The 12,475-nt window shown below is 48.5% G+C and overlaps 1 protein-coding gene across 3 annotated transcripts in view; it reads left to right on the forward strand.

The window, feature by feature from the left end:
• The window catches only part of SLC28A3 (solute carrier family 28 member 3), an 82,092-nt gene extending 70,855 nt beyond the window's left edge, over positions 1-11,237 (forward strand). Inside the window, exons 15-18 of one of the 3 annotated variants that reach the window (XM_038769845.1) lie at positions 3,685-3,766; positions 7,530-7,628; positions 8,104-8,224; positions 10,760-11,237. In XM_038769845.1, the coding sequence (XP_038625773.1) occupies positions 3,685-3,766; positions 7,530-7,628; positions 8,104-8,224; positions 10,760-10,886 (429 nt within the window). In that variant the 3' untranslated portion in view covers positions 10,887-11,237. The remainder of the gene's footprint in view (positions 1-3,684; positions 3,767-7,529; positions 7,629-8,103; positions 8,225-10,759) is intronic. The other 2 variants (XM_038769846.1, XM_038769847.1) reach the window with 2 other exon arrangements.
• Positions 11,238-12,475: the final 1,238 nt, after the last annotated feature.

Genomic DNA, 12,475 nt, shown 5'->3' on the forward strand with positions numbered 1-12,475 from the left:
ATCCTCTTCTTCAGCTGTTCTGGCCCACATGGGCCTGATGCTAACTTCTCAGGTGGCTGAAACTACCTCATTGCCAGCTGAATCAGAAAATCCCATTCATATATACTCTGGAGGCAGACCAGTTGCAGATGGAATCAGGATGGCTTCCGAGATCCCTGCTGCTTTTCCCCCTTTGTTCCTCTACCACCTTCTTTCCCAGCCTCCCTCCTTCTTCCCCCTCCCCCCATTTCCTCTACTCCCTTTAGAATCTGTCCTCAGCCTTCTGAAATTGATGGGAATTCTCTACCCTTCCTAGGATCCAAAATTAGGGCCTTGCACAACCAGTCAGTCATAAGTATTTATTGAGCGCTTACTGCATGCAGAGCACTGTACTAAGTGCTTGGGGATGTATAATATCACAATAAATGAGAATATATGCATAAGCAAAATGAATAGGAATAATACGAATAAACAATATACAAGATGCAGCGTGGCTCAGTAGAAAGAGCACAGGCTTGGGAGTCAGAGGTCATGGGTTCTAATCCTGGCTCTGCCACTTGTCAGCCGTGTGACTTTGTGCAAGTCACTTCAGTTCTCTGTGCCTCAATTACCTCATCTGTAAAATGGGGATTAAGACTGAGAGCCCCACATGGGACAACCTGATTATCTTGTATCTACCCCAGAGCTTAGAACAGTGCTTGGCACATAGTAAGCACTTAACAAATGCCATCATTATTATTATTATAAACAAGGCCTAGCCCAGAGGGCCCGTGTCGTCTAGCCTGCAGGTGTGAATGAGGCTGGTAACAAGGTACAATATAATATCACCTGAACGAGTTGTCCAAACAGCCAACATGGAGTCTTCCCAGCTCCTTGAAAGCCACCCCCAAAAATGGTTTAATCCTGGCAGTTTATGTGCATTGCCTCTCTGTTCTGCCCTGGCACCTTCCCTGCTTAAAGCAAGGAGAGAGTGAGGTCACAGTCTCTGGGAGCCATTTGCACCCCCACGGCTTCCCAACCAGTCCCTCCCGCACTCCAAACCCACTGGGCCAAAAGAAGAGCAAGAACTGGGGAAGAGGAGAGAGGAGGGCAATACGAGAAACAAAAAGCATTTCCAGGAAAAGCTGATGGAACACTCTCTTGAAATCACTTTTCATGCCTGGCCTAAGCATGTTGATTGGAAATAGCCACAAAAGTGTTCTCAGAAAATACGGTGAAAAGGGAACTTACTTAAGCCTCTCAGTAGCCTTGAATAAGAGACTTATGAGCTAAGTTAATAAGGGAAGGAAAAGGAACTCTGGACAATTTTAAAGCCTGCGTTCCTGACTTTTTCTCTAAGTCTTGAGCTCCACTTGTTTTCTCAAAATGGCACAGTGCCTGGCACATAATAAACACTTACCAAATACCATTTTTTGGGTTTTTTAAAATAATTTTTCTTAGATCAGGGTCCAGGAACTGGTGTGTCCTCACTCCATAACCAAACTCCAATCTGAAGTGGGTAGCAGGAGTTGGAGTCTTGTGTGCTCAAAGCAGTCTGAACAGCCACTTAAGCCCCCCCCCCTTTTTTTTTTGTTAAGCACTTAGTATGTACCAGGCACTATACTAAGTGCTGGGGTAGATACAAGATCATCAGGTTGGACAGAATCTTTGTCCAACGTGGTGCTCACAGTCTTAATCCTCATTTTACAGAAGAGGTGACTGAGGCACAGAGAAGTGAAGTGATTTGTCCAAAGTCACCGAGCGGACAAAGGGCAGAGGCGGGATTAGAACCCACAGCCTATGACTTCCAGAACCGGGCTCTTTTGTCTTGGCCACAATGCTTTTCCTGTCCCGCCTTCCCTCCCCCTCACCACCCAGGGCTTGAGCCCCTGAGCAGGGGCAAGGCGGGTACATAATAATAATAATAATAATGTCATGTATTAAGCACTTAATATGTGTAATGCACTGTTCTAAGCGCTGGGTAGGTTACAAGATCAATCAATCAATCAATCAATTGTATTTATTGAGCACTTACTGTGTGCAGAGCACTGTACTAAGCGCTTGGGAAGTACAAGTTGGCAACAGATGGAGACAGTCCCTACCCAACAGTGGGCTCACAGTCTAAAAGGGGGAGACAGAAAACAAAACCAAACATACTAACAAAATGAAATAAATAGAATAGATATGTACAAGTAAAATAAATAAATAAATAAATAGAGTAATACATATGTACAAACATATATACATATATACAGGTGCTGTGGAGAAGGGAAGGAGGTAAGATGGGGGGATGGAGAGGGGAACGAGGGGGAGAGGAAGGAAGGGGCTCAGTCTGGGAAGGCCTCCTGGAGGAGGTGAGCTCTCAGTAGGGCCTTGAAGGGAGGAAGAGAGCTAGCTTGGCGGATGGGCAGAGGGAGGGCATTCCAGGCCCGGGGGATGATGTGGACCGGGGGACGATGGCGGGACAGGCGAGAACGAGGTACGGTGAGGAGATTAGCGGCAGAGGAGCGGAGGGTGCGGGCTGGGCTGTAGAAGGAGAGAAGGGAGGTGAGGTAGGAGGGGGCGAGGTGATGGAGAGCCTTGAAGCCCAAGGTGAGGAGTTTCTGCCTGATGCGCAGATTGATTGGTAGCCACTGGAGATTTTTGAGGAGGAGAGTAACATGCCCAGAGCGTTTCTGGACAAAGACAATCCGGGCAGCAGCATGAAGTATGGATTGAAGTGGGGAGAGACACGAGGATGGGAGATCAGAGAGAAAGCTGATGCAGTAGTCCAGACGGGATAGGATGAGAGCTTGAACGAGCAGGGTAGCGGTATGGATGGAGTGGAAAGGGCGGATCTTGGCAATGTTGCGGAGCTGAGACCAGCAGGTTTTGGTGACGGCTTGGATGTGAGGGGTGAATGAGAGAGCGGAGTCGAGGATGACACCAAGGTTGCAGGCTTGTGAGACGGGAAGGATGGTAGTGCCGTCAACAGAGATGGGAAAGTCAGGGAGAGGGCAGGGTTTGGGAGAGAAGACAAGGAGTTCAGTCTTGGACATGTTGAGTTTTAGGTGGTGGGCAGACATCCAGATGGAGATGTCGTGAAGGCAGGAGGAGATGCGAGCCTGGAGAGATGGGGAGAGATCAGGGGCAGAGATGTAGATCTGGGTGTCATCAGCGTAGAGATGATAGTTGAAGCCGTGGGAGTGAATGAGGTCACCAAGGGAGTGCGTGTAGATCGAGAACAGAAGGGGATCAAGCACTGAACCTTGGGGAACCCCCACAGTAAGGGGATGGGAGGGGGAGGAGGAGCCTGCAAAAGAGACTGAGAAAGAATGACCGGAAAGATAAGAGGAGAACCAGGAGAGGACGGAGTCTGTGAAGCCAAGGTCAGATAGCGTGTTGAGGAGAAGGGGGTGGTCCACAGTGTCGAAGGCAGCTGAGAGGTTGAGGAGGATTAGGACAGAGTATGATCAGGTTGTCCCACAGGGGCTCACAGTCTTCATCCCCATTTTATAGATGAGGGAACTGAGGCCCAGAGAAGTGAAGTGACTTGCCCAAAGTCACACAGCTGACAAGTGGCGGAGCGGGCATTTGAACCCATAACCTCAGACTCCAAAGCCCGTGCCCTTTCCACTGAGCCACGCTGCTTCTAGATATTGGGCGGGGAGGGCATGAGTCTAACCAACCACACCTGAATAATTCACAGGGTCTCTAATGGGTTTGAATGTGTCTTCTTGCTTATAGGTCCGCTCCGAAATCATCGCCACCTACGCCCTCTGTGGCTTTGCCAATTTCGGTTCTCTGGGGATTGTGATCGGAGGACTCTGTAAGTGAAATGGCTGACCTGGGCTTTTGGGTTTGATTGGGGCCACTTAAAGAGATGCCACCCCTTCTCCTTGTCCAGCAGGTTGCCACCCTCAAATGCCCCGAAGTGGGGCAATATCCTAGGATGCAGAATCCAACGCCCTTAAAACACAAATATGTCAAATTTTCCTTGTTTCCCCTTCCACATTTTTGCCTTTGAATGCTGAAGCTTGTATATGGATGATCAAGGCAGACTTCTAAAGTGCCCGATGCTATCTAGACAGAGACACAGTGTATAGCAAAAGGCTTGGGACCCCTGGGAATTTACACGCTTAACTGGACCCTAAGTACTTACAATCTAGCCATGTGGTGGTGGCAGAGCAGCTTGCCAAAACAGTGTGGGAAGGAGGAGAGGAGCCAGAACATGGAGGCCCATCTGTCTTTGATTTAAAAAAACAACAACTCTGTCTGACCTGCTGATTGGCTGAGCTCCTCCCAGGTCTCTATTGGCCAATCCCACATCTTCCCCAAAGTTCATGTCTACCTGAGGACTCTGGGAAATGTAGCTCCCAGAATTTTTTTTTTTGTGTGTGTGTGAGTGAGAGTGAGAGAGAGAGAGAGAGAGAGAGAGAGAGAGAGAGAGAGAGAGAGAGAAAGAGAGAGAGGAGGCAGGGAGAGACCGAGAGGCTGACTTGTACTTTAATATCAGTCCCACCCCCAACAGAGGGTCTAGACATTTATTTAACTAGGGTAGCAGCATGGCTAAGTGGAAAGAGCATGGCTTTGGAGTCAGAGGTCATGGGTTCGAATCCCAGATCCGCCACATGTCTGCTGTGTGACCTTGGGCAAGTCACTTAACTTCTCGGAGCCTTAGTTACCTCATCTGTAAAATGGGGATTAAGACTGTGAGCACCACGATTGGGACAACCTGATCACCTTGTATCCCCCCCCCCCCCGAGTACTTAGAACAGTGATTTGCACATAGTAAGCGCTTAACAAATGCCATTATTATTATTATTATTAGGCTGTGCAGGCAGCATCCTCTTCTCTGTCCTTTCATCTTCCAAGGGCTCCCCTGAGGTTACATTTTTGCCTGTGCCTCATATCTGCAGGGACTCCTGTTGGATACATGATGAGGTGGATGAGGTGGCTGAGGCACAGAGAGGTTAGGTGACTTGCCCAGGTCACACAGCTGACAATTGGCAGAGCCGGGATTTGAACCCATGACCTCTGACTCCAAAGCCCAAACTCTTTCCACTGAGCCATGCTGCTTCTCTACTGTCTTCAAGAGATCACAAGAATACTGAGAGTGCTATAAAGACTAGCTTGGAATGCCTATTGAGTATCTGTGGTGGCTTGTGGCCATTTTTGTAGTTTTGTTCTTTTTTTTTTAATCCTCCAGTAAATTTCCAGTGCCACCAAGGAAGAACATAGAGTTAGCGCTGCATGTGCCCAGTAGGCTCAAAATCCCAACTAGATTTCTAAGGCACGAACATAGAGAAAAATCACAGGGATAGGTGAGAGTGGGTGCTAAGAACAGTTGACGTAGGTTAATGCGTGATTGAGGGCTGTGGATGGGTGGGATGATTATTTCACAGACCTAATGAATTTTGGAAAATTTCCGATTGATTTAATGAAAATGTTTGTACATATTTATTACTCTATTTTACTTGTACATATTTACTATTCTATTTATTTTGTTTTGTTAATATGTTTTGTTTTGTTGTCTGTCTCCCCCTTCTAGATTGTGAGCCCGTTGTTGGGTAGGGACTGTCTCTATATGTTGCCAACTTGTACTTCCCAAGCGCTTAGTACAGTGCTCTGCACACAGTAAGTGCTCAATAAATACGATTGAATGAATGAATGAATGTACTGCAATCAGGGGCCTTGGCTAAGAGGTGAAACCTTGAGGCTTTCTAGGGCAGTAGACACCAGGGGTTTGGCTCTCAGCAGCTCATTCCTTTGGCAGTCTGAACACCATAGCCCGAAGGCCCTTTCAATGTGGAATAGTCTGGATGACTTCCAGGCTGGGCTCTTGCCTGACTAAGGCCAGAGACACCTTCGTCTTGGGCTTCGGTCCAGAAAGTGAGATGTAGTGTCCTGTAGAACTCCCCACACCCAGTTCATTCTCAATCTCCTTTCCAGGCTACTCCTCTGCCTCCTACCCCCTAAAGGTGGGAGTCCCTTAAGGTTCAGTTCTGGGCCTCCTTCTATTCTCCATCTACACCCACTCCCTTGGAGAACTCATTCGCTCCCATGACTTCAACCACCACCTCTATCAATCAATCGTATTTATTGAGCGCTTACTATGTGCAGAGCACTGTACTAAGCGCTTGGGAAGTACAAATTGGCAACACATAGAGACAGTCCCTACCCAACAGTGGGCTCACAGTCTAAAAGGGGGAGACAGAGAACAAAACCAAACATACCAACAAAATAAAATAAATAGGATAGAAATGTACAAGTAAAATAAATAAATAAATAAATAAATAGAGTAATAAATATGTGCAACCATATATACATATATACAGGTGCTGTGGGGAAGGGAAGGAGGTAAGATGGGGGGATGGAGAGGGGGACGAGGGGGAGAGGAAGGAAGGGGCTCAGTCTGGGAAGGCCTCCTGGAGGAGGTGAGCTCTCAGCAGGGCCTTGAAGGGAGGAAGAGAGCTAGCTTGGCGGAGGGGCAGAGGGAGGGCATTCCAGGCCCGGGGGATGACGTGGGCCGGGGGTCGATGGCGGGACAGGCGAGAACGAGGTACAGTGAGGAGATTAGCGGTGGAGGAGCGGAGGGTGCGGGCTGGGCAGTAGAAGGAGAGAAGGGAGGTGAGGTAGGAGGGGGCGAGGTGATGGACAGCCTTGAAGCCCAGGGTGAGGAGTTTCTGCCTGATGCGCAGATTGATTGGTAGCCATTGGGGGTTTTTGAGGAGGGGAGTAATATGCCCAGAGCGTTTCTGGACAAAGATAATCCGGGCAGCAGCATGAAGTATGGATTGAAGTGGAGAGAGACACGAGGATGGGAGATCAGAGAGAAGGCTGGTGCAGTAGTCGAGACGGGATAGGATGAGAGCTTGAATGAGCAGGGTAGCGGTGTGGATGGAGAGGAAAGGGCGGATCTTGGCAATGTTGCGGAGCTGAGACCGGCAGGTTTTGGTGACGGCTTGGATGTGAGGGGTGAATGAGAGAGCGGAGTCGAGGATGACACCGAGGTTGCGGGCTTGTGAGACGGGAAGGATGGTAGTGCCGTCAACAGAGATGGGAAAGTCAGGGAGAGGACAAGGTTTGGGAGGGAAGACAAGGAGCTCAGTCTTCGACATGTTGAGCTTTAGGTGGCGGGCAGACATCCAGATGGAGATGTCCTGAAGGCAGGAGGAAATGCGAGCCTGGAGGGAGGGGGAGAGAGCAGGGGCAGAGATGTAGATCTGGGTGTCATCAGCGTAGAGATGATAGTTGAAGCCGTGGGAGCGAATAACCAAATCTCCATCTCCAGCCCTGATCTCTCTCCCTCTCTCCAGTCTCACATCTCCTTCTGCCTTCAAGAAGTCCCTGCTTGAATGTCCTCCCGTCGCCTCAAACTTAACATGTCCAAAACAGAACTCTTTATCTTCCCACCCAAACCCTGTCCTCCCCGTGACCTTCCCATCACTGTATATGGCAATAAATTTGATCGAATGAATGAATGAACCCAGACTCAAATTTCCAGTCACCCCCAGCGAGCTGGAGACTGTACATTCCGGGCTCTGATGCAAAACATATAGACCAGACTTATTTTTCTTTCCATTTCCCAGCTTCAATGGCACCTACCAGAAAACACGACATCTCCAAAGGTGCCATTAGAGCCCTGATTGCTGGTACTGTCGCCTGCTTCATGACGGCCTGCATTGCTGGTAATATACTGTGTTTTCCTTGTCATGCTACGAAATGCCCACAAGGCAGTCAGTGTTTTCGGCTACTGTCGGTTTTCTACCCGAACGAACGGAGGGCCCAGTTTTCTGGTTTCGGTTTTGGTTTTTGCCTTTCTATGGTATTTATTAAGTGCTTACTATGTGCCAGGCACTGTAGAAGGCACTGCAGTAGGTGCAAGATAATCAGGCTCGAGATAGTCCGTGTCCCAGATGGGGCTCACGGTCTTAACCCCCATTTTAAGGATGAGCCAACTGAGTTAAGTGACTTGCCCAAGGTCACACAGCAGACAGTTGAAGTAAGATCTCCCTCACACCAACTACGGAGGGTAGTGGGCTGAGTCAGCTGCCTCTTTGGGCAGGGAATAGGTAGAAATTCCGAAGTTGGAGGGCGTATAGCCAGGAGTCTCAGAGAGATTTCCATTGCTTCTCGTGACACCAATGTTCTGTTCGATTCCAGGCATGCTTTCCAGCACCTCTGTGGATGTCGAGTGTCATGGCTTACTAGAAAATGCATTCAACTCAAGCTTACCCAGCCACACACCGGAAATAGTAACCTGTTGCCAGAACCTATTCCACAGGTATTGGGCCCTCTGTGTCAGCCTCTGATTTCTGTATAAGAGGCTTGTGGTGATCATGGGCACTTCTGGGAAGTTGCAGAGGGAGATCCTGGGAAAGGGGGAGGGAGTAAATTCCAGTAAAGCATCGATCCACTTTCCCTTTAGCTCTCCTCTGCCACTGCTGGCTCCCAATCCCGTCGAGATCTTCAGTTTGAGTTAAACAAGTAGAATTCATTGACCGGAGACCCTGAGAATAGGTGCCTGGATCTGGGATTCTAGCCCCAGCTCCATCTCTGACAGTAGGGGCCCCTCTCTGTGCCTCAGTTTCCACATCCATAAAATGGGGATAACTCGCCCTGAAGTGGCCCACCTCATGGGATGTGAGGACACCAGACAGTGTAAGTGAAAGGGCTTTGAGTTCTAAGGAGAAACGTCATTCCCCTGGCCTGGAATGTCCTCCTTCCGCACATCCACCAAACTATCTCTCTTCCTCCCTTCAAAGCCCTACTGAGAGCTCACCTCCTGCAGGAGGCCTTCCCAGACTGAGCCCCCTCCTTCCTCTCCCCCTCCTCCCCCTCCCCCCACCTTACCTCCTTCCCCTCCCCATAGCACCTGTATATATTTATATATATTTGTACGTATTTATTACTCTATTTTATTTGTACATATTTATTCTATTTATTTTATTTTGTTAATATGTTTTCTTTTGTTGTCTGTCTCCCCTTCTAGACTGTGAGCACGCTGTTGGGCAGGGACCGTCTCTATATGTTGCCAACTTGTACTTCCCAAGCGCTTAGTACAGTGCTCTGCACACAGTAAGCGCTCAATAAATACGATTGAATGAATGAATGAGAAAAGACACTCTATAAATCCAAGGGGAAATCCCATTACAACAACCCCATTTTTACACACTTCTTTTCCTAAATCCTGGCCCATCACCTTGATTTATTAGACACCTTAGAGCCCATTACAGCGAAACACACTGAGAAATTTGATCTAATGAAATGTTTAGGTGAGAGGCTGGCCAGACTTGACAAATCCTGGGATGTCCATCATCATCATCATGTCCAAGGCAGGGAATCCAAAGTCTTGGGGGAAACCAGGGTTCACCCCTGCAAGAACCCCATCTGCCCTGCCTCAGACCATATAGTCAGCCCAAAGGGTGAAGATTCCAAAACCACACTTACCCTGGGAAAGAGAACCAGGTTGGATCTAAGGGATCTGAATTTTCAGTCCCAGAGTCTATCCAGTCTTGTCCTGCAGTTCAAGAAGTCTGTGGCCAGGATCCCAGCTAGAAAAGCCAGCACCAAGCCCCCTGGGCCCATAAGAACCTCAATCCACACACAAGGCCACACATGCACACAGGCTAGGAAGCAGCGTGGTCCTAGTGGGTAGAGCCCTGGCCTGGGAGTCAGAAGGACCTGGGTTATGATCCCAGCTCCACCACTTGTCTGCTGTGTGACCTTGGGCAAGTCACTTCACTTCCCTGAGCCTCAGTGTCCTCATCTGTAAAATGGGAATGAAGACTGAGCCCCCATGTGGGTCAGAGACTGTGTCCAACCTGATTTACTTGTATCCACACCAGTGCTTAGTGCAGTGCCTGGCACATGGTAAGCACTTAACAATCACCAAAATCATCATTATTATTATTAGTAATAGTAGTATTATTAAGTCCATTACTGGATCAGACCAATGGTCCAGCCAGTCCAGTGTTCTGTCTCTGGAAAAGTGGTAACAGGACACTTGGTGAAACCATGGTTAGGGTTGGATTTTCCACTCCCCATGATTTTTCCCCTCTCCATTTTTGTTTAAATGGTATTTGTTAAGCACTTACTACATGCCAGGCACTGTACCATACGCTGGGATAGATACAAGATCATCAAATTGGTCACAGTCCCGGTCCCACATAGGGCTCACATCTTTATCCCCATTTTACACATGAGGTAACCGTGGTATTTGTTAAACGCTATGTGCTACGTACTATACTAAGTGCTGGGGTAGAAACAAGAGCACTATCTGGGGTAGATCACAAGATCATCAGGTCCCACATGGGGCTCACAGTCTAAGTAGGAGGGAGAATAGGTATTGAATCCCCATTTTACAGATGAGGTAACTAAGGCACAGAGAAGTGAAGTGATTTGCCCAAGGTCACATTGCAGACAAGTGGCAGAGCCGGGAACAGAACCCAGGTCCTCGGCCTCTCAGGCCCATGGTCTTTCCACTAGGCCATGTTGCTTCTCCATCTGAGTGGTAATGTGCTCAGTGCTTGGAATGCTGAAAACTTCAGAAATGTGTCCCCCCATCATGTCGGATCTGATATGCTGTCAGATCATGCTGTCATGGACCCAACAAGAACTTTCCAACCAATCCAGGAGGAGAAGCACTATCCAACCGTGCACTGCATTGTGGGATTTTTCAGCCCTTCCCAACTCCAGACCCTCTTGGCAGTCAATCCCATGGCTCAGGTGCCCGGCTCTCCTATCAAGGTAGTGGCTTGCTTGCCCTAAAATTCAACTTGCTCTGAGGTTTAATTTTCTTCCTCACAATTTCCCCCAGCACTCTTGTCAACAGCTCCGGTGAAGTCATTCCCGGCGGAAACCATACCCTCGGGTCCTTGAAGGGTTGCTGCCAGTTGCTGAACCCCACTACATTTAACTGCAGTTGGACCACTCCGTTATTCTGAGCATGCGTTCTTCTGGGCCTGGACCCCATTTCAAGTTTTCACCTGCTTGAAAAGAAATCAGCGTGGCTGTGTTCTAAGTAATAAACAAAAACGCTGCTGCTTTCGGTGGATCGATTCTTCCATCTTCATACCCGGCGGGGCTCTCAGTGGATTCAGTTCGGCCTTCTCTCCAGTGTTCGGCCCCAAGTGTTCGCAGGTGGAATCGGCCATGTCGAACGACCCATTTGAAAGGGATTTCCCTCATTTAAAGGCCTCATTGCTCTCAGGGGCCTGTTTTAAATGGTTCTCCTTATTGGGAGTCACGTGTCAGCTTGTCCTCTAGACTGTAAGCTTGTTGTGGTCAGGGAACGTGTTGTACTCTGTTATACTGTACTCTTCCAAGTGCTTAGTCTGGTGCTCTGCACACACTAAGCGCTCAGTAAATACCACTGATTGATTGATATATGGGGAGCAAATACCAGGAGTAGAGGGTTGGGGGGTTGGAGTGGGGCAGACCTATGCCCGCTTGTGTCTTCCTTCAGGAAGACATAACTTCCAGGAGCCAAAGAGGATTAAGCAGCCACATCTCATCCAGTGGATTGCCTACCCAGCATCCTCTCTGGCTGTCAGCTTTCCAACTCAACTCCCCATGACCGTACGGAGTTCTGGGCTGCTGCATGGGGATCCATCGCCCACCACTGGGTCAGACAGGTCATTGGGTTGCTCTGTTCAGAAAAGAGGGAGAGCCTCCTCTGCTGAAGAGGCTGAGGGCCAATGGTGGCCGATGGCGACTGCAGAGACCCAGGGTTTCTGGGCTATGATGACACAGGCCCAGTGTTAGAATCACTGGATGGTAACAACCTCCCATCAGCCCTTCCTCCAGGCAGGAGAGCGAGTTAAGCAATGCCCTGTCCCTAGCATGTCTAGCATGGTCCTTGTATTGTGTGTCCTTTGGGCATTGCTATCATTTCGTTGTTCCTTATCTGGCACCCATCTGCTCTCCCCTCATTAGGATGTGAACCCTTTGGGCATCACAGTTCATGTCTAATTCTCTCCTGTGTATATTTTCCCAGTGCTTAATTCAGTTTTCTGCACACAGGAGGTGCTTAATAAATACTAGTACTACTACTACTACTATTACTACTAAAATCCAGGTCTCCAGAATAAATCTCAGGTCCTCAAGAGCAGATTAAATGTGACTCCAGCTTTCCAAAGCCAAGAGAAGCAAACAGGTTCTTGCTATTAAACATTTCCTGTTTACAACATCGTGCGTATTCGTGTCCCAGGACACATGGATGTGTTTGCATTGTATTTCTTTTTTTAAAATAAACAAAAGTGCTTTGAAGGAGTTTCTCTCATGGTCTCTGGCTTGGAATCCACAAACTGGAGAGCTGAGAAATCAACCCATCAGTAGCCCCCGCTCAGTTGGGCGGCCTCACTACAGTGCTGTGCAGACAGCAGACTGTAAGCTTCTCGGCGGTTTGAGATCATGTATACTGACTCTATTGTGCTCTCCCAAATGCTTAGTACAGTGCTCTACACACAGTAGACTGGAAGCTATTTGAGGGCAGGGATCATATCTACTAATTCTATTGTCCTCTTCTGAGCAT

This window comes from Tachyglossus aculeatus, chromosome X4 (assembly GCF_015852505.1).
Source record: "Tachyglossus aculeatus isolate mTacAcu1 chromosome X4, mTacAcu1.pri, whole genome shotgun sequence".
NCBI classification, from domain to species: domain Eukaryota; kingdom Metazoa; phylum Chordata; class Mammalia; order Monotremata; family Tachyglossidae; genus Tachyglossus; species Tachyglossus aculeatus.